The sequence below is a fragment of the Urocitellus parryii genome, chromosome 3 (assembly GCF_045843805.1).
Source record: "Urocitellus parryii isolate mUroPar1 chromosome 3, mUroPar1.hap1, whole genome shotgun sequence".
Taxonomy (NCBI): domain Eukaryota; kingdom Metazoa; phylum Chordata; class Mammalia; order Rodentia; family Sciuridae; genus Urocitellus; species Urocitellus parryii.
In genome coordinates, this window is record NC_135533.1 from 94,354,231 (window position 1) to 94,379,420 (window position 25,190).

Here is a 25,190-nt window from a genome sequence, read left to right on the forward strand (position 1 = left end):
TAAAGTGAAAATTAATCTTCATTTGCAATATAGTTGAAGCATATTTGGAAAAGAACCCAAGGGCAATCAAAGAAAGCTCACTGTAAGAATAATGAGAAAAAAAATTGTGCGTACAATATTTACTTTTTTGTAAGTAAGCTTTTTATGACTTTTTGGGCTGCTTTTTTGTAAAATAAATATGACAAAATAAAGATCAGAAATAATTCCACCACCCAAGGATAAAAGCTAAATATTTTTTCAATGCACCCATCATAATCATATTCTTTAATTATCCTTCAATTTTAGTATCCCTTAATATAATAATCTACACTTTATACGTCAATTTATATTGCTTTTGATTTCATTCTTATAACCAATCTTGCCTTAACATTAATAATTGTTTCTTTAGAACTAATATATTTTAATAAGCAATACCTGCTTATTTTCAGCTTCAGTATCTAAATATTGCAGATACACTTTATCATTCATTTGACCTATAACCTGATCTTGTTACAGTTCCAGATAAAAATGACTGATATTTTAAATGTCTTCATTTGGGGGTCTATCTATCTACCTATCTATATACATACGTATATTTAAACACAAATATTTACATTTTCCATTCTATTTTTAAAAATGCCTGTCACTTGGTAGACCCTTGATAAATACTGGGTGAATAAATGTGTAAATAAATAAATTTGAATATTTTAAAGAAATATTTTAAGATTTGGGGATGTATGGGTTTGTTTGTTCATATTGCTCATAACACTCTGTCACCTGCTTATTTTTTCATTCAAAAATACAACTTGATGGTATTCCCATGCCTGCACCTATAGATCTTTCTGCAGTATTTAATAATACATATATATCAATATAATATTCAATAGCATGTGGATCAAATGGTTTATTTAACTGTTCCTTATTGAACATTTAAGAGGTTTCTGTGTTTTACTTTCACAAACAATGCAGGAATTAGCATCTTATACATGCTTCTTGAGCATACAGTTAGGTGTAACTTTTAGGTAAAATCCCTTTTCTACAATTCAGATGTTACTGAACTCCTTAATTTCTATAGATGCAATTGCTGAAAAACAATATTTCATGTTGCATTAACTACAGTTTCTATGATTTATAGTAAGGCTGGGTGCATATAGATATTTTTCTTTGAGGTTTTAATTTCTATGACTGTAAAGGTTTTATTTGTGTACTTTATTTGGTTGTTGTTTATTATCGGTTTTTAAGAGGTCTATTATATACTGAATATCAGCATTTTGTTAGGTAACTATAAACATTTTCATTTAGTCAGTCACATGTACTTTCAAAAATAGAAGATTGTTATCTTTTATTACAAAAATTTAGAATATTTTTTCTGCCTTTAAAATTTATTGTTTAAAATGACCTTTTGTCAGGTGCAGTGGCACATGCTTATAATCCCAGCAGCTTGGGAGATCAGAGGCAGGAGGATCAAAAGTTCGAAGTCAGTCTCAGCAACTTAGCAAGACCCTAAGCATCTTAAAGAGACCTTTCTCAAAATAAAAAATAAAAATGGCTGGGAATGTGGTTCAGTGGGTAACTGCCCCTGGGTTCAATACCTGATACACACACACACACACACACACACACACACACACACACGTCTCTCATACCATAATTACATAAATATAAACTTTTTAGTTTTCCAATAATTTTTTACTTTTAATTAACTTGAGACAGAAAATTTTAATCTATCTATAATTTGTTTTTGAGATGTGTGATAAGAGATTTGTGTTTGTGGATGTGTATGAATAGATTCCCCCTAAAGAAAATTGACCTCTAAACTTAAGCATTTGTACTTCAAAATAAATTTTTAAATCAGATTTTTAGTTACTTGATCCTCTTTTTATGATCCTAATGTATTTAATGATATGAATTTATAGGGAAAATACAACTATTGAGTCTTCATACCTACTATGAGCATGGTAGATTTTCTTTTTATTCAAGTTTTTGATGGTGTCTGCTAATAAAATTTTATTCTTTTAACTATGGAGATCCTAACTCTTTCTTGTTAGTTTATTCTTATACACCTTCCAGCTTGCAAATATTTTATGTTATTGTGTTTTCTAGAAGTATATAAGGATATTATATCCTTGGTTCTAAGGAGAAGAAAAAAAAGTTTATTTATTTATTTAATTTGGTACCAGGGATTGAACTCAGGGGCACTTGGCCAGTGATCCACATCCCCAGCTCTATTTTGTATTTTATTTAGAGACAGGGTCTCACCGAGTTGCTTAGCACCTCTTGTTTGCTGAGGCTGGCTTTGCACTTGAGATCCTCCTGCCTCAGCCTACTGAGCCACTGGGATTGCAGGTGTGCGCCACCATGCCTGGCCCTAAAAAGTTGATTTTTGTGTGATGCTTTTGTATCCAATCATGATACCAAGATTTTAGTTCAACTCTAATAGTCATATAAATGACTATTAAACCAGAAGAATAATTTTATTGGGAGATAACAACTACAGAGTCATGTACTTTTCTAGTAGGATAGTTCTTATTTCTTCTTATTGTCATATTGCATTACTTAAGACTAACTACCCACATGATATTAAATAGCAGGATTGTAATGAACATTATTTTTTAACCGTTATAATTATTTATTTATTAATTTTTTGGTGACCGTAAACCAGGTGAGATCGTCACACTCATTGCTTTTTTGGTCACCTTTAATAACTGTACTTACATTTCATTCTCTTCTGATGTGGTAAGAAGAGTGGCAGAAAACCGATGACTAAAGGATTCACCCTCACGGATGTGGAAGTCTAATTTTTCTCCACTTCAATCTAAGCTGACCTTAGCAACTTACTGGTTCAAAAGAATGCCACAGACATTCATCCTGGGACCTCAAAGCCTGGATTAGAAGAAGCCTCATAGCATCAGCTTGAAAGACTGTGTGTGTATGTGGTGGGAGGTGTGTTTAAATGTACTTTCTTTAAAAGTGTACATTCAATAGTTTATTTTTTAAAAATTGCAGTGAGAGCACTACCATTTAACACACTTTTAAGAGTACAGCACAGTATCATTGACTATAGGTACAATTTTGAATAGGGGATCTCTAGACCTTATTCACCTTGCTTTGCTTAAATGAGCATTCCTCCCGTTGCATAGCAGCTCATCATTTCCCCCTCCTATCCACCTCTAAAGAACCACTCTTCTTCTCTTTGCTTCTGTGAGTTTACTATTTTAGATCCCTCATATAAGAGGAACCATGTAGGATTTGTATTTCTGTGATGGCTAATTTCATCTAGCATCATGTTCTCCAGGTTCATCCATGTTGTCACATACAGCAGAAATTGCTCCTGGTTTCCAGCTGTATGGTATTCAGCTCTATGTATGTACCATATTTTCTCTAGACTTTCGTCCACCTATGGACAGTTAGGTTGTTTCCACATCTTCGCTAACATAGATAATGCTGCAAAGAACACAAGAGTTCAAATAACTCTTCAGGATAATAATTTTATTTCTTTTGAATAAAGGCTAAGAAATGGGATTGCTGGTAGTTTGTTTTTTAAGATATTGAACTTTTTAAATATATTTGTTGATCATTTGTATTTCTTCTTCTGTGAATTATCTGTTCACTTCCTTTGCCCATTTATTGATTGGGTTGTTTTGTTTTGCTTGTTTTTTTTTTTTTTGGTGTTAAGTTTTTTGAGTTCTATGTATATCCTAGAGGTGCAGGTGGCAAAGGTTTTCGTCCATTTTGTAGATTCCCTTTTCACATTCTTGATAGTTTCCTTTGCTATGAAGAAGCTTTTTAGTTTGATACCAACCCATTTTTGATTCTTGATTATATTTCTTGCACTTGAAGGGTCTTGTTAAGGCAGTCAGTTCCTAAGATTACATGATGGAGAGTTGGGTCTAAATTTTCTTCTAGTAGGTGCAGGGTCACTGGTCTAATGTGTAGGTCCTTGATCCACTTTGAGTTAAGTTTTGTTTAGGGCGAGAGACAGAGGTTGAATTTCATTCTACTACATATGAATTTCCTGTTTTCCCAGCACCATTTGATGTAGAGACTATATGTATGTGGGTGTGTCTCTGTGTCTTCTATTCCATTGGTCTTCATGACTGTTTTTGTTTAATACCATGTTTTTCTTATTATAGCTCTGTAGTATAATTTAAGGTTCAGTATTGAACCTCCTGCTTCAGTATTCCTCCTGCTTCACTTTTCTCACTAAGCATTGCTTTGGCTATTCTGGCCTCTTATTTTTCCAAATGAATTTTGTGACTACTTTTCCTATTTCTATGAAGAATGTCATTGGAATTTTAATAGGAATTGCATTAAATTGGTATAGCAAAACCTTCCTAGTAGTGTTCATAAAGAGTGTACCACATTAAATTCCTGCCAATAATGTGCAAAACTCTCCAAATATTCACACTCTTGGCAATATTTCTTTTTATCATTATTTACTTAATTTTTGATAACAGCTATCCTAACAGGAGTAAGGTGATACCTTCCTGTGGTTTTGACTTGCTTCTTCCTGATAATCAATTATATTGAACATCTTTCCACTTACACATTGACCATTCACTTGCCTTCTTTGGAGAAAATTCAATTTCTTTGTTCATTTAAAACATCTGGCTTTTGTTGTAGCTTTTTTTTTTTTTTTTTTAAAGAGAGAGTGAGAGAGGGAGAGAGAGAGAGAGAGAGAGAGAGAGAGAGAGAGAGAGAGAGAGAATTTTAAATATTTATTTATTTTTTTTTTAGTTCTCGGCGGACACAACATCTTTGTTTGTATGTGGTGCTGAGGATCGAACCCGGGCCGCACGCATGCCAGGCGAGCGCGCTACCGCTTGAGCCATATCCCCAGCCCCTTGTTGTAGCTTTTTGATGTAAGATTTCTTAATATACTATAGGGATTGATCTCTTATCAGATATATAGTTGGTAAATATTTTCTTCCATTCCATAGTCTGCCTGTCCATTCTGTGGATTTTTTTTCCTTTGCTTTGCCGAAGATTTCTAGTTTTATGCAGTTCTGCATTTTCATTTTTGCTTTTCTTGCCTCTGCTTTTGGTATCATGTTCAAGAAATCATTGCCAAGACCAATGTCATAAGAATTTCCCCCTTTAATTTCTCCTTGGAGTTTTACAGTTTGAGGTCTTCCATTTAATTTTTTGTCTATTTTCTGTTGATTTTTTGTGTAAGGATCAAATTTCATTCTTTCATAAGCGACAACTTCATTTTCCAAAACTCATTTGTTGAAGAGATTACTGAGTATTCAAGGTACACTTCTTGAAGATATATTTGTGGTTATTTCTGGGCTTCCTCTTTTGTTCCTTGGGTCCATATGTCTGTCTTTATGATAGTGCCATTCTATTTTAATTATTGTACCTGTATCATATAGTCTAAAACCAGAAAGTATGATGCCTCCGGCTTTTTCTTTTCCCTCCAGATTGTTTTGGTTAGTTTTGATCTATTGTGGTTCCATACGAATTTTAGGATTTTTAAAAAATTCTGTACAGTGTCAATGGGGGTCACCACTTTAAGAGTCTTGCTACATCTCAGTGATAGAACATTTGCCTAGCATATATGAGATCCAGGGTTCAATCTCCAGCACCCCCCAAAAAAAATCACTGATATTTTGAAAGAAATTGCCTTTAATCTGTAGATTTGTTTGGACAGTATGAAATGTTTTAACAATATAGTCTTCCAGCTCATGAGCATGGAAAGTAATGAACATTCTTGATTTGTTTCAGCCCTATTGAGAATATTTCCAACTTAAAATATCATAGTCACCAAGTTGTACATGTAATTATTTCTTGATTCTTAGTTTGCTCAGTTTCTTTAAAAAATTATGAATGAAAGTGAATAAGGTTGTGCATATATATAGTTTTAAATTTTAATGAAGTCTAATTTATTAATTTTTATTTTATGGTCACCCTTTCTGTTCTTCCTAAAAATGATTCCAAGATTTAAAAAAATTTTTTTCTATATTTTTTGAAGCATTCAAGTTTGAACTTTTATGTAAATCTATTATCCATCTTAAACTAATATGCATTTTTAAAGCAGGGCAATCAATGGTCAGTGTACATTTTTTAACACATGAGTTTTAAATTTTTCAATATCATATTTAAAAATACTTGTTTTTCTTGTTGAAAATGCATTGAAGTCTTTGTGAAAGTAAATTGAATTATGCTTGTGCCTTTTATTATTGCATGCTCTTTCTCTTTCTGTCTCCATGAAGGACTTGTTGTGAAATTATTATACCATGATATCTTGGAACTAGGTTATTCCAGCTCAAGAAAACCTACTGTTCATATTTTTTCATGAACTATGTGAGCTAGTTGTTAATATCAGCCATTATAAATTGAATAAACTAATAAATTATATTAAAGTAAATGTAAAAAATACCCCAAAATAATCAGTCCCTCGCTACTTTATCACATTTAGTATTTTTTTATTGGTTGTTCACAACATTACAAAGCTCTTGACATATCATATTTCATACATTAGATTGAAGTGGGTTATGAACTCCCAATTTCACCCCAAATGCAGATTGCAGAATCACGTCGGTTACACATCCACAATTTTACATAATGCCCTATTAGTAATTGTTGTATTCTGCTACCTTTCCTATCCCCTACTACAAAAAAATACATTTAGTATTTTTAATGATACATATATATTTATATATTTGTAAATATCTATATTTAGGTTTATATGTTTACATATATTTATACAGCCTATATTTAGGTGAATATACCATATAATTATGTGCTAGTGCACATCTTTTTTGTTCATGTTAGTAACTTGAAATTGGCCATCATGGAAGTACTTAGACTATAGAAGTCAGCAAATGATACAGACTAGGGGCTTGATTTATTGTTTTATTAATTGTTATTGCAGATAATGAGAAAAAATGTTGTATATGTTTGGTTGCGTTCTAAATAGCACCCACCACCATCAAAAAATAAATAGCACCCCAAAATTGAGAAATATTCTTCCTGTATTTGTAAATTGTTAGTAGATTCAGCAAGAAGTCACTAATGTCATAAATGTATGCGTGAAATTCTAATATATGTCTTTATCACTTTGCTAAGCTTATTAACATAAATGAAATTATCAACCAATATTTCTATTGGAGCTATACACATTCATAATGACACGAGCAATTTGTTTGCTGAACAAGATCATAAGCAAGCATTTATTCATATGCTAAATCTGGCAAGTTTTGATTGAATTGCACCTATAACTTGGCTATGGATGGAAGAGTTAGGCAAAAATAATGAAAACATTCTGTAAAAATCAATTGGCTATATGGAATTTTCAATAAAGAGTATTTTATATTCTATGGGTGTTACTTTTGTGTGACATTATTTAGATCAATTAAATTTATACATTTTCTCAGGAGCGTTGGCTGTTAACATTTATCAGCACATCACTGATTCTGACTCTAAGGATGTCTCAAGCTAGTTCTTCTATTCTCCCATACCTGCCTTTCTTATTTTTCAAGAATTGTGATGTTCAATAAATACATCAAGCAATATAATGATGGGAGGAAAACAATACTCCAACTGTTTCACAAGTCAATACATTGTCTACAGAGAGATGGCCACTATTTTGTTTTATTGCCAAGTCTCTATGAATCTCTCAGACAGGAGGCAGAGAAGAATGTTCAAAGCCTCTTCCCGATTAATTGCAAGTCAGCAGGTTTGCTCAGGTTTAGGGACTGTCCAGAATTATTTCCCAACCCAGACCCATTAGTTTTTCAGTGCCCAATAAAATGCAGTAGTAATAGTTTCTTTCTGTCAGAGATTTTAATATTGTGACTTTTCATTATTATTAGCATCTTCATTTTTTATTTGATGGAAAAAGATAGTATATAGTTTAGTATCACTATCTATGTGATTTTGAGTATTAGACTCAGAATATGACATATTTATGTACAGGATAGGAGAAATTAACAAAAAGTTGTATACACTTCTTCCAGACAGCGATTGTTTTGCTTCTATCTCTTACAGAATTAATAAACTTTAAGTCTCTATTCTGAATCACTTATTTTCATTGCAATCTACTTAATTCCTTGGACAAGATTGCTTGACTTTAAAATAGAAGCTTTGTTTATTCTAATTAAAGAGTTCAAAAGTGTGTCAAGGATATCTGCTAATACCAAATGCACTAATATGCTAACTGATTTTTTAGTATTTATTTACAATGGTGATGGTAAGTGCCAGAGAGTAGAATGAGGTAAACATTTCTGCAGGCCACTTCCTCTTGTATGGGACTTCACATATATTTAGAGGTCCTGAGAAAATGCAAATGTCAGTAGACAGAGGAAGATAAAAAGGATTTTCTTTCTTTCTTTTTTTTTTTTTTTGGTGAAGTGTTTGCATATCTGTTGGCAATGGCAGGGAGTGAATGACAGAGCAAACTACTTACCTCATAGGCAGAAAGCAAAAGAGAAAGAGGTAGAAGCTGGGACCCCACAATCCTTCAAAGGAAAAAGGTAGTATATAGTTTAATATTATTATCTATGTGATTTTGAAAATTGGACTCAGAATATGGCACCTCCCAACAATACCACTCTGGAGATCAGGCTTTAACACATGGACCTTTGAGGAGTCATGCACTATTCAACCAATAGCAATTAATATTTGTTCTTGTTTTATAATAGATTGAAATATTTTTGTGTGTGTCAGTGCAGTTTTCCCTTAAAATTGAAAAGAATTATGTGAAAAATTTGCCTGGAATAATTGCATGAATCTTTGTGGCATTGGCCAAACTCTTCTTATAAGTGCCTATAATCTTTGTGGATTAACAAGAAAAATTTTATTAAAAACATTTTCAGATACTGCACATGAGTTACGATACAGAAAACAAGCCAGGCACAGTGGTGTACTCTGCAATCCCAGTGGATTAGGAGGCTGAGATAAGAGTATCACAAGTTCAAAGCCAGCCTCAGCAATTTAGTGAGGCCCTAAACAACTTGGTGAGACTCTGTCTCAAAATAATAAATACAAAAGGGCTGAAGGTGTGACTCACTCAGTTGTTAAATGCTCCTGGGTTCAATCCCTGGTACAAAAAAAAAAAAAAAAAAAGAAAAAGAAACAGGAAATGATCATAAGTGCTGAGAGCCATTGCCAAGTAGAAATGACGCATAGCAATTTCTTTGTCAGCCTACCCCATGTTGCTTAGAGGAAGGACTCTCCATTGTGGAAATGGGCTTGTCTTAGACTCAGGTCATTTGCAGTGACATTGCACGTAAAGTGACCTTGCTCAAGGACCAGGGCGGATCCAGGTTTAGGGTGTATCCTGCTGGGATTAGGGAGTATCCCGCTCCTTAGGTTTAGGGCGGTTCCAGGTTTAAGGTGTACCCTGCTGGGAATAGGGCGTGTCCTGCTGCCTCAGGTGCCTTGAGTTCCTGTTGAGTTCTCCTGGGATTCAGAGAGTACTTGGAATTCAGAGCCTGGTGGAATATGTGGATTTTGCACAGAATGTCGATTTCCCAAGAACGTGGGTAGAGTGCCAGTGTGAGTTCGGGAATAAAGAATTGCTGTTTGAATCTACAAGGCTGTGAGTGGCTCCTGATTTTGTGCCCAGCCAGACTGCGGCACATAAGGTAAAGGAACACAACAAACCTTTATAGACAAGATCCCCATCTTTAGAGTGAGCAGAATTACCTTTAAAAGGATATTTGATGAGAGTCTCATCATATCAATAAAGTGTATGATTACCTCTTCACTTTGCCATCTGTTGTTTTATTTTACTTATCATAATTATCATTTCATATTAATTGTACAAAGTAATGATTCATTGTGATAATTTCACATATGAATAAAACGTACTTGATGGTATCCATCCTTCCTAATCCCCTTTCCTTTCCTTAGTTGACCCCTTTATATTTCCCTCCCCTAGATTCCAAATAAGAGAACATATGATAATTATCTTTCTGGGTCTAACTAATTTCACTTAATATGATGATCTCCAGTTCCATGGTCTTGTTCGTTATAGCTGAATTGTGTGTGTGTGTGCACGTGTGTGTGTGTTGGGGGGGGTGTGTTTGACATTTTCTGACTTTGTATATATCCAACAATGGTATATGGGTAGTTCTATTTTTAGGTTTTTGAGGAATCTCCATACTTATTTCCATAGTGGTTGCACTAATTTATATACTCACCAGCAATGTGCAAGTGTTCATTTCTTCCTGCTTCTTTTCCAGTATTTGCTATGTTTTATTTTCTTGGTGATAGCCATTCTGACAGGGAGTGAGATGGAATCTTAATGTAGTTTTGATTTGCATTTCCATGATGGCTAAAGATACTGAGCAGCTTTTCATGTATTTATTGGCCATTTGTACTCTCTTTGAGAAGTGTCTGCTGAGCTCTTTTGCCCAGTTATTAATTGAAATATTTGGGATTTTGTTGTTGAACTTTTTGAGTTCTTTATGAATTCTGAATATTAATGCTCTGTCCAATGAATAGAGGCCAAAAATTTCTCCCTTTATCCTTTCTGTTAATTTAAACTTTCTCTCCTCTATGTTGTTATTGTCAGATCTTTTGGTCACACTGACAAAAACTCTGACTAAAACAGCATTTATGTACCAGGAGCATGACACACCCAAATTCCACGGGAACCAAAGCTCCAGTCCTAGGGATTTTTCATCTTTATCCTTTATCATATCTAAGTGGTCCAGCACCCTAACATTGATGGAGCCAGGCAAAGGTACAGAACATAGATAGGTCTCCACAGTCCTGTTGCAGGAACTCACACAAAAACAATCCCTGCTATAGAGTAGCTCATAGTTCAAATTTACCAACATCCAAAGGGAAAGTAATAGCCATGAAGGAGAGTCTGCTGACACAGTAAATGGGAGGACTTGCATCCCAGGAATGAGAGAAAATAGAGCAAGTGGAATGACATGTCCATGTCAGTGTAAAGGGTAGAATTCATATGGCATGTTACTTCATAGAAAATGAAGGTCTATTGGTGATTGCCAGGGTCCAGGTACAGGAGAAATAGGGACCTGTGTTTTAATAGGTACAGTTTCAATCTGGGGAGATGAAAACTTTATGGAGATTGTTAGCATGACAATACGAACATACTTAACACTAATAAACTGTACACTTAGAAATTGTTAAAATTGTTAATGTTTTGTTGTGCGTGTATGTGTTTTAGCACAACTAAAACATGCTTTAACAGTTGCCTTAAAAATATTCTTGGCAGGAGGATCTCAAGTTCAAAGCAGCCTCAGCAAAAGCGAGGTGTTAAGCAACTTGGTGAGACCCTGTCTCTAAATAAAATACAAAATAGCACTACGGATGTGGCTCTGTGATCATGTGCCTCCCTGAGTTCAATTCCTAGTACAAAAAACAAACAAACAAAAAACTTGGTGCAAATTCTACAAATGACATAATGATTCAACAACAACAACAACAAAAACATTCCTGTGAAAATTACAAAAACAAAGACTGACTTAGCTCCTTGGAACTAAATGCAAGGAGGACTTGACAGGATCCTGGACTAGCTAAGGGTATTGGTGGGAAAACTGCAAATTTGTATAAGATCTGTAGAGTAATTAAGTGTGTACCAATTTATCTCGGTTTCCATGATGATTGTATTATGGTTAGGAAGTATGCTAACGTTAGGGGAAACAGAGGGAAGGGCACGTGTACCATTTTGCAACATATTTGAAAATCTAAAACTCTAAAGTTAAAAAGGAAGAGGTACTGGAGTCCATCTCCTAGGGGAGAGGAGAGTGGGGGCGGGGGATGAGGGAAGCACCACTACCAGGGTAGATGCAGCCAGGCTCCAGAGTCAGGCCAAGGCTGGAATTCAGAGTACCTTTGTTCTGGTCTGAGGAGTATGTATTCTATTTACTGTAAAGCTTGAGTAGTTCCGAGAGCTTCAAAGCCAAGGTGAGATCATCCATCTGCATTTGGGAAGTATATACTAGAAGCCAGAATAGCTGAAGGAAGGAACCAACTGGTGGGTAGTGTTAGGAGGGCGCAGTTGAAGGAGCGGCGAGCTTTGTGAAAGTGCAAACACTCCGTTGTCGCTTCCTGTAGCCACCGAAAAGGTGGAAGAATTTAGGGGCCAGCTGTTCTTGGACAGCGACCCAGGCCTACCGATGGGGTAGCAGTGGGGGAAGAGGCGGAGCCTCGAGACACTGCCCACGGGAAGGGCGGGCCTGACCTCGAGGGCGGAAACGTTGGCGCCCTTGGCAGTGGGGGTCTAAACCTGCATCCATGCCCATGTTCTTTAACTGGACCAGACTGGGAAGAAAAGGCAGCAGGTAGCCTGGCCACCGTAAGAGACCCCGCTCTGCCCAGCATCCCAGGTACTTGGACTTTGTCTAGCTTGCTCTAAAAATGGTCACAGTACTCAGCAAGGGAGCTGATTTAAATACTTTCTTTTCTTTGATTATCCCGGTCTGTCTTAAACGAGGATCCATTTTGTCAGAGCATCTAACACTTTTGTTCAGAAGTTTTCTTGTTTGTGGCCATTCCAAAACACCCTAATAATGTTGAATAGGGAATTTTTGCTCCATTGATTTAACACCCTTGAAATGTTATGCTATGGATCAGAGAGCACTAGTGATTTTTCTCTAAAAATTAAATATCCTTGGAGTGGGAAGAGCTGGAGAAGGACCCATGAAAATGTTCATAGAAAACTTGCATGCAAATAAAAACGTAGAAAATCTTCCATAATACTTCAAAACAAAGCAAAACAAAACCCTGTGAAAAATAATTTCAAGTAATTCATTACTGCTAACCTCGTTCTTATTTTGTTTCAGGATTTGGGGAAGGATAAGATAGTATGGCAGCTTTAAGTATGTCTCATAGAGTCCAGTCTGCAGTAGTCCATCTGTGAGATTAGCTCCTTTCTCTCAAAACAGGTGAGACTATGTAATCTGATATTGGGTATAGGGAACATTGTATGTATGCTAAGATGCTGTTTGAATGTATATAGAGCACAGTATTTAAATTTTCCCTTAATGTTTTGTATTTTTCTTCCTTTGCCATGTGAAAGTAGATCAATGGCCAGCAAAAAGCGAGAAGTCCAGTTACAGGTGGGTATGATGCGTCAGCAGCCCATTTCCCTGATGCCCTGACAGTCATTCAGAGACCTTTGACAGTGCCTTGCTTTTTGCAGACAGTCATCAATAGTCAAAGCCAGTGGGATGAGATGTTGCAGAACAAAGGCTTAACAGGTACAGGGCTACCCGGTTCTCTGGCCATCAGGGTTTGTCCCAGTGCACTTCATAGCAGTGTGCAGAGTCCTTTCTCCACTGAAGTTCTGCCGTCTTTGCCCTGGTGGGGGATCCAGCATGGGGATATGCTAATTCTAGATTCTTTGACTCTGTTCTTTCATAATTATTATCATCTTCTAGTAATTGATGTTTACCAAGCCTGGTGTGGACCTTGCAAAGCAGTGCAGGCTTTATTCAGGAAACTGAAAAATGAGCTCAACGAAGACGAAATTCTGCATTTTGTTGTTGTAAGGATTTCTTGTTCACTGAACTATTGTCCTCTTGTTATCGTGAGTGTTTTAAGTACCCTCTAATCGTTTAAATGTAGTCTTAATTTAAAAACCTGTCCATTTTTCAAAATAGACAATGTTTACTTTGCAGTTTTCCAATTTGGTTCTACCATATCTGAAAATGAATGTGGTTTTTATCTGATTCCTATAATGTTGAGGTTACATGCCATGACTGTAAACACTGGAAAAGTGCAACAATGGATACCTCATGTTCAGTGTGTGCCCTTAGAACAAGGCCTACAAAAGCTGTTTGTTGGGTATCATGGAATAGTATGATAATTGTCATTTTTTTCTTTCATTAAAACAATTTAAATTTATATTGGTGTTATTTTGCAGCAGTTTTTGGTTCACAGAAAAATTGGCAGAAAGTACACACTTCCCTTATTTCTACACACCCACAGCCTCCCCCACTATCAAAGTCTGGTACCAGAGTGGTACATTTATTACAATCAGCAAACCTACCTTAAAACAACATTATCTGCCAAAGTCCATGGTTTGCATTAGGGTTTCTTCTTGGTGTTGATTCATCTGTGGGACTTAGCAGATGGGTCCTGACAGGTGTCCATCATTATAGTATCATATAGAACAGCTTCACTGGTCCAACAGTACTCAGGCTCTAACTATTCAGTCCTCTTTTTCACCAAGTCCCTGGAAACCCCTGATTTCTCTTTTTCAGAATATCATATAGTTGCAATCATGCAGTTAGGAGGCCTTTTCAGATGGGCATTCTTCACTTTGTAATATGCAGTGAAGCTTTTTCCATGTCTTCCTAGTTTGATATCATTTCTTCCCAGTATTGGAAAACCTTCCATTGACTGGATATACTTTAGTTTATCTATTCACCTCAGAAGAATGTCTTGGCTTTTTCCAAGTTTTGGCCTTTTTGAATTAAGTTGCTATAAACTTCATGTTTTTTTGTGTTGACATGTTTTTAACCTAATTTGGGTAAATCCCAAAGAGAGTGATTGCTGGACCATATGGTAAAACTATATTTCGTTTCATAAGAAACTACCAAACTTTCCTCCCGAGGGACTGAATTGTTTATATTCCCACCAGCAATGAGCAGTGGGTCTTCCTGCTCCACATCCTCATCAGCATTTGGTGATATCAGGGTTCCAGATTTGGGGCATTCTAATAAGTATGTGGTGATCTAGCTCTCTGTGTCTCTCTGTCTCTCTGTTTGTCTGTCTCTCTCTCATACTGGGATTAAACCCAGGAGTGCTTTGTCCACTGACTAAATCCCAGCCCTTTTAATTTTTTTTTTTTTTTTTTTTTTGAGACAGAGTCCCACTAAGCTGTCAATGCTTGCCTGGAACTTGAAATCCTCCTGCTTCAGCCTGCTGAATCCCTGGTATTATTGGCATATGACACCCTGCCTGGCTCCTTGTTGTTTTAACTCTCACTTCTCTGAAGACATGATTTGGAACATCTTTTCATATGCTTATTTGACACCTGCATATTCTTTTTTCTTAAAACAGGTGTCTGATAATGTCTTTGGCTCATTTTTTTCTTCATCCATTTTTTTTGTTTGTTTTCTTACTATTAACGTTGAAACTTCCTTTGTGCATTTTGATTAACAGTCCTTTGTTAAACATGTCTCTTGCAAATATTTTCTTATAGGCTGTGTTTTCATTCTCTGGGCTTTGCAGGTTTTTTAAAAGGCAAGCTTTTTTAACAACCTGCTTCACTCTTCACTCAAAAATCAGGCCACGTTCTTTTAAAAAGCTAGGATGTGATTTGTTTAGGTTTGAAATCTAAATCTAGATTTGACTCAAATCTAGATCTGATTCTTGGCAAAGAGGAGAAACAAAGTTCAGAGAGCAGAAAACAGAGACTGAAGTGGATTTTACATGTGATTCAGCAGGGTGGACATAAATTAAGGTCAATATTGGAAGAGTCCAGCAGTTGGCAGATGGAATCACAAGAGAACTGAGGAGCAGAAAATTCTTTAGGGCACCTAACATTCCCATGTCTTTATTATGTAATAAATATTCTGTGTTTTTCCCCCCTGTCTTTAAAATAAAAAAAAACTCTTGGGCATCCTGGGGGTTGGAATGAGGGAAGTCTGTCTGAAAGAAGTAGGAGTGTAAGTTCACAGGCTAAAAGTTGAGGGAAACTTCAGTGTCCAGGGGGAAATTGAGTCCAATGGGGAGAGGCTGACAACAGGCAGGTTCCCTGCTCCCCTGCCAGTCCATCTGGAAGCCCACCTGTTAAAAGTTATCTGGAAAGAAACTTTGAGCATAAAAATTTAGGAATCTTTAGATAAGCAGGAAGCAGAATTTGTTGCTGTGGTCAAAGAGGTTAGAGTTATTAAATTCCTGCTGTTTATAGAGTCTGAATAGGAACAGAGCAGGGGTGTGTAGGTGCACTGCACACTATGTGAAGGCTGAGGTGGTATGTGTGGAAGAACAGTTAGACCATTTAGGCTTCCGTTTCAGCACAATTCAACATCTTCAGGAGAGGAGGGCTGATAATAGAGATCATAATAGAGACAGTGCTTCCTGAAGGCCTCAGGCTGTGTCTACCCATTAGCACCTGGGAACACAGACTCCCTCAGCTTGCTCCATAGAAGTCAATATATCCATTAACATAGCTACCCAAGTGTAGACCTTCCTAGAATAAAGTCCTTCACCAGAAATCTGATCATCTGGCACTCTGGTCTTGGATTTCCAGCTTCTAGAACTGTGAGAAATACTTGCTTGTTTTTAAGCCATTTAGTCCACGGCAGTTTGATATAGCAGTCTGAAATGTCTAACATGCCCTCACTGTGGTGGCTGTATCAGCAGGTGCTGTTAGTATGGAGGAAGACAGTTACTTAATATATAGTTGTACAGCTTAGGACAACTTGAAGTTTGCGAGAAAATTGCAAACATAAAAATGAAAGACTTCACAATTTGACTGCCAGTTCATTCAAGAAGCATTTGGTGAGTTCCTTGTGGTATGGTCCTGCGACTGATAGCAGGGGAGAGCTGAGATAACGTGGATATGGAATACGCTCTATCCACACACGGGGCTTTCCTTACTCAGTGGGTGAGAGAGGACTGCATCCATAGTACACCATGGAAAAGGACAATAGGTGCCCAGCAGAGGGGAATCAACTGCAGTGTAGAGTGAGAAGTGATTTGTAGCAGGAAGAGTAAGAGAGACCCATTGGAGGAAGTAAACTTGAACTGGGTTGAAAATTAAGGATGGGACCAGGCAAGGAGGAAGGAAAAGACCAAGAAATGAGTTTGACTGAAGGCTGGGTACCATAAAGGGGAACAGTGAGAGTGACGTTGATGACAAATGATGCAGGGCTTGAATTGCTAGTATATGCAATTTGATCCTTAATGCAACTATAACATACCCAGAAAATGTCACAGTAAACATAAAAATTGTAAGTATCTCTACATTGTTTTACCAGAATGTAGCAAATGACTTGGATATAGTTTTTCATTATGTAAAACATTTACTTTTCTTTTTCAGGCAGAAGCTGACAGCATTGTAACTTTGCATTCATTTAAGGATAAATGTGAACCTGTTTTTCTCTTAAGTCTTGTGAGTATAACATTTATTTTCTCAGTTTACCAGTTTGCAGTGTAGGAGCAACAGGCATAGTGAAATTGCCCTGGAAATATTTGCTGATGATAGTAATTGCACCATGTTTGCCTTATCTCTGCTTGTCTATTAATGCTTTTTATAATTTGACCTCTGGGAGCTATAATGGATTGAAGAGCTTAGACAATGCCACACTGATCAGAGAAAAGAAAAACAAAATGATGTTAACCTTCACTAAATAAATCATCAGATTTGTATGATGAAGTATTTACAGAAATGAAAACTAGAAATTACTCAGATAACCTAGTAGGAGAAAATTGGCTATAAATATTCATGCGTACCCATCCTAGAAAGTATTGTATAATACTATTTTGTAACACATATTACTTTTATCTCTGTATTTACAAATACATAGAAAGGAGACAGGAGAAAATGTCATAGTAATTTTCTATGTTTGGAGAGAAAATGAATATTTTTCCTTCTTTATTTTTTTTCTGAATTTTCCAAATATTCTGTGATGAACACACAACTTTTACCATCAGAAAAACATAATTACTATTTTATAAAAGTGGAATCTGTAGGTGCTAAGTTGTGTACCATTGCTACAGTCAAAGAACCCAGATTGTTGTCTTCTAAAGGAGATGGATGGGACCTGGGATAGTGTGGGATAGTTACTTTCCATATCAAAATAATTATTAAAAATATTTCTCGGATGGACTTTTTGATTCTTTTAAACAATGCTTTTGCAACTTTCTAGGAAGGGAATTACTAGGTTGATTGAATGAAAAAAAAATTGTAACTGAGCTATATCCCCAGACCCTTCTAAGTTGAATATATAGGAGATGACTTAGATAACAAATCAATCACCTTTCCTGTAAAAGACTGTATTTCTGAAATATAGTCTTTGTTCTGAGTCACAGTTTGCAGGCCCCTGGCCTAGATGTAGTTGAGGGGCCTGCAAACAGAATGAGTGACTACACAAAGAAAGGGATGAACTTGGTGGATCCTGGTCACATGAGGACACTCTAGCAGCAGGTAGCAGTTAGAAGCCTGGTACCAAGCAAGAAAAACGGGGAAGATAGGTCCCAAGCAGAGTTTAGAGCTCTGGGGTGACCATCACTTGGCCATCTGAATCAGGTCTGATCAGTATACCCTATACCCTCTCCCGAAATAGATGGTCAGGCCATATTCTCTACTGCCTGTAATCAGTGCCCAAAGTGTAAGCACGTGTCCTCTCTCAGCCACATGTAGCTCACCCTCCCCATACTCATGCTTCTCCTGACCCAGGTCTCCAGTTCTCCTCCTGTGATAAAAATGGTTCCACTGCAGGGCATCTGGAATCCATTTACGCAATTAGCAAACTTCCCAAGATCTTTGTCTCCAACCTTTTGTTTTCATTCCTTGAATTACCTTAAACTTAGCTCCTTCCTTAGGACATTTTACCTGCAGCTCACAGGCTGTCAAATCTAGTAGTGAAATGTTTCTGTTGCTTACACTCACTTCTTCAATTACTTTCTTTTCTTTCTTATTATGTTTAACTAATTCTCCTTTCTCTCCATCTGACTCCTTTCAGTTTCTGACCTTCCAACATTTTTTATTTTTGTTACCAGGGACTGAACCCACCGGTGCTTAACCCTTGAGCCACATCTCCAGCCCTTTATTTGTTTATTTGTTTGTTTGTTTATTTATTTATATTTTGAGACAGGGTCTTGCTAAGTTGCTTAGAGCCTCACTAAGGTGCTGAGGCTGGCTTTGAACTCACAATCTTTCTGCCTCAGCCTCCTGAGTAGCTGGGATTATAGGTGTGCACCTCTGCCCTGACTTTTTCCTACATTTTCATTGGTACATTATAGTTGTACTTATTGATGGGATTTGTTGCTGTATATTTTTAAATGCATGCAATATAATGATATTGGCCAATATCACTCCACCTTTCTTCCTTCCTCCTACCCCTTGGTCCCTTTCCTTTACTGATCAACCGTTGATTTTTAGGAGATCCACCCCTGCCTTTCTTTTCCTTTTTCCTCTCCAGCTTCCGCATATGAGAAAACATACATCTCTTAACCTTCTAAGTTTGACTTATTTCACTTAACATGATGGTCTCTACTTACATCCATTTTCTTGCAGATGCCGTAATTTCATTTTTTTCTTTGGAACCTGCTACTTTGCCAAATTTGTTTATTAGCTCCAGCAGCCTTTTGGTGAGTTTTTGGATCTTCTGTAAATAGGATCATATCATCATCTGTTTACAGTAATAATTTGACTTCTTTCTTTCCTATTTTCATCCCTTTTATTTCCTTTTCTTGCCTAATTATTCTGGCTAGAATTTCTAGCACTATATTAAATAGGAGTAGTGAGAATGGACGTCTTTGTCTTTTTCCAGATTCAAACAATTTTTGCTGTTGATGGAAGACTTCGGCATGTGGCTCAAAGTCTTATTCTCAAACCCAAATCCTTTCAGCTTCCTGGTGACCTCAGTGTCTGCACTGGCAACCCAAGCTACACCCTGGCCTTTCCATTCTTGACCTCCTTTCTACCAATGGACATTCCTCCTGAAAGTTCATTTTCATGTACTCATTTCTGTATTTATTTCTCTGTCATCTTTATCACTCTTCTTCCACATCCATAGCCACTAATTTAAAAATCTCATTTTCCCAACAGAACTGTTGAAAGGTTTCTTTTAATGGGACATGGTAATTAGAGTTTCAGCTTGCCTTTAAGCATTTCTCAACTGGATCTTTCTCACTGACTTTTCAGTATGATTACATCTTTTCAGTTGAAGATAATAGCCCTTTTGGATGCCATGTCATACATTTTTCCACCTACCACCCATTTTATGCCGTACCTAAATTTCTCCAAAAATTTAAATATTTATATTTACTTTATGTCTTCTGTCCCCATTAAATCCTCAGTTCACTCATTCTGACTTCTGTCTGGTTATTCCACCAAATGACTGCTGCTGATGGATCCAGTCACTGGCCTGTGGCTAAATAAAATGGGCACACTTAGGTGTTCCTCACTGTACCTCTCAAATGTCTTTCCATGGTGATCATGCCCTCCTTTTGAATACAAGTACTTCTTTTTTTATTTATTTGTTTTAATTAGTTACACATGACAGTACAATGACCTTGACATATCATACATTTGAATCAGATGGGATATAATATCTCATTTTTCTGAGTGTACAGGTTGCAGAATCACATTGGTCATGCATTCACATATATACACCCAGTAATAATAATGTCTGTTTCATTCTACTATCCTTCCTATCTCTCCAACACCTCCCCTCCCCTCCCATCACTTCTCTCTACCTAATCTAGGGTAACCCTATTCTTTTTTTTTCTCACATCTTCATACTTGTATTTTGTATAACAATGAGGGTCTCCTTCCACCATCCATGCAATTCCCTTTCTCCCTCCCTTTCCCTCTCATCCCTCTTCCCTATGTAGAGGTAATCTTCTTCCCATGCTCTTCCTCTCTTCCCCATTTTGAGTCACCCCCCTAATATCAGAGAAGACATTCAGCATTTTTTTTGGGGGGGGGTATTGGCTAATTCACTCAGCAAAATCTGCTTTAATGCCATCCATTTTCCTGCAAATGCCATAGGTACTTCTTTTTATTGGTGTGACTTGGTTTTTCTTTCACTTTCCTGGATGCTGTTCTCCTCCTCTTTTGCAGGTTCACCCTTCCTTATTCATCTATTAGATATTGATACTCATCTCAGAAAAATTCCCTCTGTACACACTTGCAGTTATCATTATCTATCAATAACTCAAGTTTTCATCCTCAGATAAATGCTATACTGTGAATTCTTGACTTGAGGGCCCAACCGGTGCCTTGACATCTCTTCTTGGCTTTCTCAAAGTCATCTTACAATGAAATTATCTAACACCAGGTCTTCATCCCTGCAAATGTGTTCTTCTCCCAGGCTCTCCTCACTTGGAAAATGACATTATAATTCATAATTTATCAATTTTTAAAAGATTCTCTTTATATTCCACCCAATCCAAACTATACCTTGGACCTGTCCATTTCACTGATCAAGTCTCCCACACCCATTTACCTCTTTCCACTGTTTGCCTCTCCACCACTTCTGCCATAAGCTGAGCAATCTCTAGAGTAGTTTCTAAAATGTATACACACATCTTCTCTTGCTCTGCTTCTTCCCTTTTTCCATACAATGGATAACATAATCTTTACAAAAAACAATTCTACTTGTGGTCACAGTCTGCTTAAATACATGCTCCAGTAGTTTCCACCTGTATTTAGGATGAAGGCTGCAGCCTTCTGAGGCTCCAAGGCTCTTCATGTCTGGCTCCTCACAAGTGCTGGGCTTCACCTTTGGCAGGTCTTTCCTTCAAGCTTACCCTTGCATCTGCTATTCCTTCTTCATAGCATGCTATTCCTTCTTCTTTTTTACCTTGTTGTCTCTTACCTGTCATATTTTAAACCAAGAATCACTTGTTGAGATTGAGAGGTACTTTTCCAGATCTGCTTGACCAGGACATATTCTGGTAGGTGCTCTGAAGTGCTTTGCAACCCTCAGTGGCACCCATCATGGTTGCTATTCCACATGTGTTTGTGGTTTTATGGGTTGCATTTGTTTTGTTTTGTTTTGCAATTAATTTATGAGGCCTCTTATTCCATGCCATCATGCCGGCTACCAGGCCAGGAAATAGATGTTTAGTATCTATGAGTTGAAAGACAGACAAAAGGGGAAATAACTTGGGAGGGTAATGTTGGGAGGCTTGTCCAGGATCTTTCATATTTAAAGCAAGGGTTCCCCAGGAGAGAGTGCAAGTGAGTTCTCCTATTGAGTGATGGCACAGTGCAGGAGGGTACTGGCATGCCCTGGGTGGTGGAAGGACAGGCAAATTGGAGGCAGAACCCAAAGAGTTTGGTTTGTCAAATTAATAAAGCCTTCACATCATTGATATCTTACCCTAAAAAATGGCTGATTATGATCACGGGAAAGATTAATGAGGATGAGGGGCAGGGAGGGGTGACCTGGTTCAGATTATAAGTTAATTCTTGATGTATTCTGAAAATGAGAGTTTCTTCCATGTTTTCTTTTCCCTTATAGAATGGAAAAATCATTGCAAAAATTGAGGGTGCAAATGCACCTCTTATTAATAGAAAGGTAACTAACTTGATCAATGAAGAGAGGAAGATTATAGCAGGGGAAATGGAACGCCCTGAGGTAACACTATGAATGAATGTCTAATTTAATTTTTAAAATGCATTACCTTTCTCTTGTTTTCCTAACTTCATGTGTTAGCTAACTGCCCATCACCACCTTTTAAAGGACAAGGGCTGGGGACCAAGCCCTGAACACGTGGGCCTTTGGGAGTCACTATCCAAACTGTAGTGCTTTATAAGTATCTAGGTGCCTAAATGTTATAGCCTTTCTGGGAAGCATTTGGGCAATGTGAATCAAGGCACCTTTTCACTCTACCTTTTTCTTATTAGCAAAATATTTGTTAGAAACAACAACAAAAAATAATTTCTAAACACTCTTTCACCATCAGATTAAAAGAACTGTGTCTTACTTGCATTTCTCCTTCACAGTATAATGAAATTTTGCTCATGGATTTAGATTCAGAAGAGAATGAGGAAGCACATGGCGATAATGTAGGTAAGTAAATTTACTTTAAGTAATGGGAAGGGTTTTCCGTACCAGGGTGCTTATTTTGTAGCAACGATATTTGGTACCAACATCAATGTTACTCAGTAAGGGCAGATAAATAATGATGAATGCCTTGAAAGACTTAGTTGTTAAAAGGCACCATCTTCTGTTTCCCTTGCCTCAAAGGTTCTGCAGAACAATTAGATTTTATCTCCTTTAACCAATGTGGACAGCAGTGTACTATTTCTTTTTTTTTTTTTAATTGTTACTTTGAGACAGGGTCTCATTCAGTTTCTGAGATAGGGTCTCATTCAGTTTCTGAGGGCCTTGCTAAGTTGCTGAGACTAGCCTCAAACTTAGCGATCCTGATCCTCCTGTCTCAGCCTTCCTAGTTGCTGGGATTACAAGTGCATGTCACTACACCTGGCTCTATACTTCATCCTTCATCATCTTCCAAAAACTTGCAAAAATAACTTATTCCTTGATGACAATGCCTTGGTTTCCTTTGCATTTAATCATTCTATGCCTTCCCTGAATTCCATGCATATGTGTGTGTGTGTGTGTGTGTGTGTGTGTGTGTGTGTGTGTGTATTCATTCTCTGGAGGCAGCAAGAGCAAATTGCTACCCTCATTGAGTGGGTTTGCAGTAAAAGTCATAAGAATGCAGATAAATTCATGGGTGGTGATTCTGTCCACTTTCTGCTGCATAGTGCATTGTTGAATCTTTACTCACTGGTGATACTGAACTAGATAGATTGTAGATGTGTTTTTAATACATGTGAATTACATTAAAACCACTAGATTCCACTCAATCGATTTTTGTCTCCTTTTTAAGAACTCTCATGAATGTTTTCCTTGCATGTAAAGATAAGATCTGTGCTTTGATTCCAAGTGCCCCTCAATAAGATATCAACTATCTTATTAGTTGAAGCACCATCAAAACTACTGATGGGAGTTGAAGTGCCAAAATAAGATGCAAAGCTATCAATGGTCAGAAATTCACAGGGCATTAGGAATTTGCATTTCTAATTGCCTGATGCTTCATTATCCTGATTTGGTTCCAAGAAAATTAAATTCTATTTTTTTTTCATTTCTAGAGGAACATTACTCTATTATTCTTATCAGACCTGATGCTGTGGTTAATAATAAAGCTTTGGAAATTAAAAAAAAAGTAAGTGCTATTTGGAAAAGTAAGTAGTATTTACCAACAACCATTTAAATTAATTGCACAATAATAATATATTAATTGTCAATTTGGAGAGAAGCTTGTCATTTAGAATAAAACCCAATGAACTGCTTCCTGGTATTAGTTTCCTCTAAAGGCTTTGAGCATTCTGTCATAACAAAGTCTCCATTTAATCATGCATCCTCCTTTTAAAAAGGCTACTCTATTATTAAATTGTAAAAATTGTCTTTCTTATATTGGATTGTAACAAATACTCTTGTTATTTAATTATCAGCAATGCAGTTCTGTTATAAATTTACATTAACTTGCTTTATTCCTTGTATGTTGTTACCAATATATGATTCTTTTCAATAAACAATAACTTAAGAAATGATTAATGTTTTGTTTTAGAGCCAAAATAAATCTTTCATAAAATATATAAATAGCTGGACACAGTGACACACACCTATAATCCCAAGAGCTTGGGAGGCTGAGGCAGGATTGCAAGTTAAGACCTAGCCTCAGCATCTTAGTGAGGCACTAAAGAACTCATTGAGACCTTGTCTCAAAAAGTATAAAAAATGGCTGGGGATGTGGCTCAGTGGTTAGGCACCCCTAGTTTAATCCCTGGTCCTCATTAATGACAATGCCTTGGTTTCCTTTGCATTTAATCATTCTATGCCTTCCCTGAATTCCATGCATATATATAAAATATATATATAATATATGTACACATATTAATATGTAAATATAATTATGCAAATAATTATATTAATATATAATATCATATAATGTAATAATATATATAAATGTATATCCATATGTTATATGTATGTATGTATATGTGTATATATATAATTCTGAGATCAGCTAACTGTTTCTATAATGGACCAAATAGTAACTATTTTCATTTTGGGCTGCATAATGTCTCCAATAACAGCAATAAATAATATGTAAGTGAATGGGTATGGCTATGTTGTAAACTATATTTACAAAAAAGGGCAATGGGCTATATTTTGACAGCAGCCTGTGGTTTCCTGAGCCCTGAATAAGGACATGGTGTCGAGACAACAAAATTATATTGCAATTTGAAGGAAAGTTGCATGTGCAATAGAAGAGGTCACATGGGGAGTTATGTAAGGTGGGATTGGACATTTCTTGATGAACATCCTATCATGCAGGTGACAGGACATATACTATTTGTTCCATTTTTATATCAGTTTAATTAATAGCACTCTCTAAGGTGAGCACTTTTTCTCCAGATTTTGGTATGTATGTGGGGGACTGGAGTGGCACCTAACTACCCTATTCCTTTATACATTAGCTGTTCTTCATCAAGTGTTTCAAAAATAGTATCTCACATCAGTGGTTTA

At 36.6% G+C, this 25,190-nt stretch overlaps 1 protein-coding gene across 1 annotated transcript in view; it reads left to right on the forward strand.

The window, feature by feature from the left end:
* Positions 1-12,986: 12,986 nt before the first annotated feature.
* The window catches only part of Nme8 (NME/NM23 family member 8), a 64,951-nt gene continuing 52,747 nt past the window's right edge, over positions 12,987-25,190 (forward strand). Inside the window, exons 1-7 of the mRNA XM_026387641.2 lie at positions 12,987-13,019; positions 13,103-13,160; positions 13,341-13,447; positions 16,955-17,026; positions 22,110-22,226; positions 22,595-22,661; positions 23,750-23,823. Coding sequence (XP_026243426.2) covers positions 12,987-13,019; positions 13,103-13,160; positions 13,341-13,447; positions 16,955-17,026; positions 22,110-22,226; positions 22,595-22,661; positions 23,750-23,823 — 528 coding nt within the window. The remainder of the gene's footprint in view (positions 13,020-13,102; positions 13,161-13,340; positions 13,448-16,954; positions 17,027-22,109; positions 22,227-22,594; positions 22,662-23,749; positions 23,824-25,190) is intronic.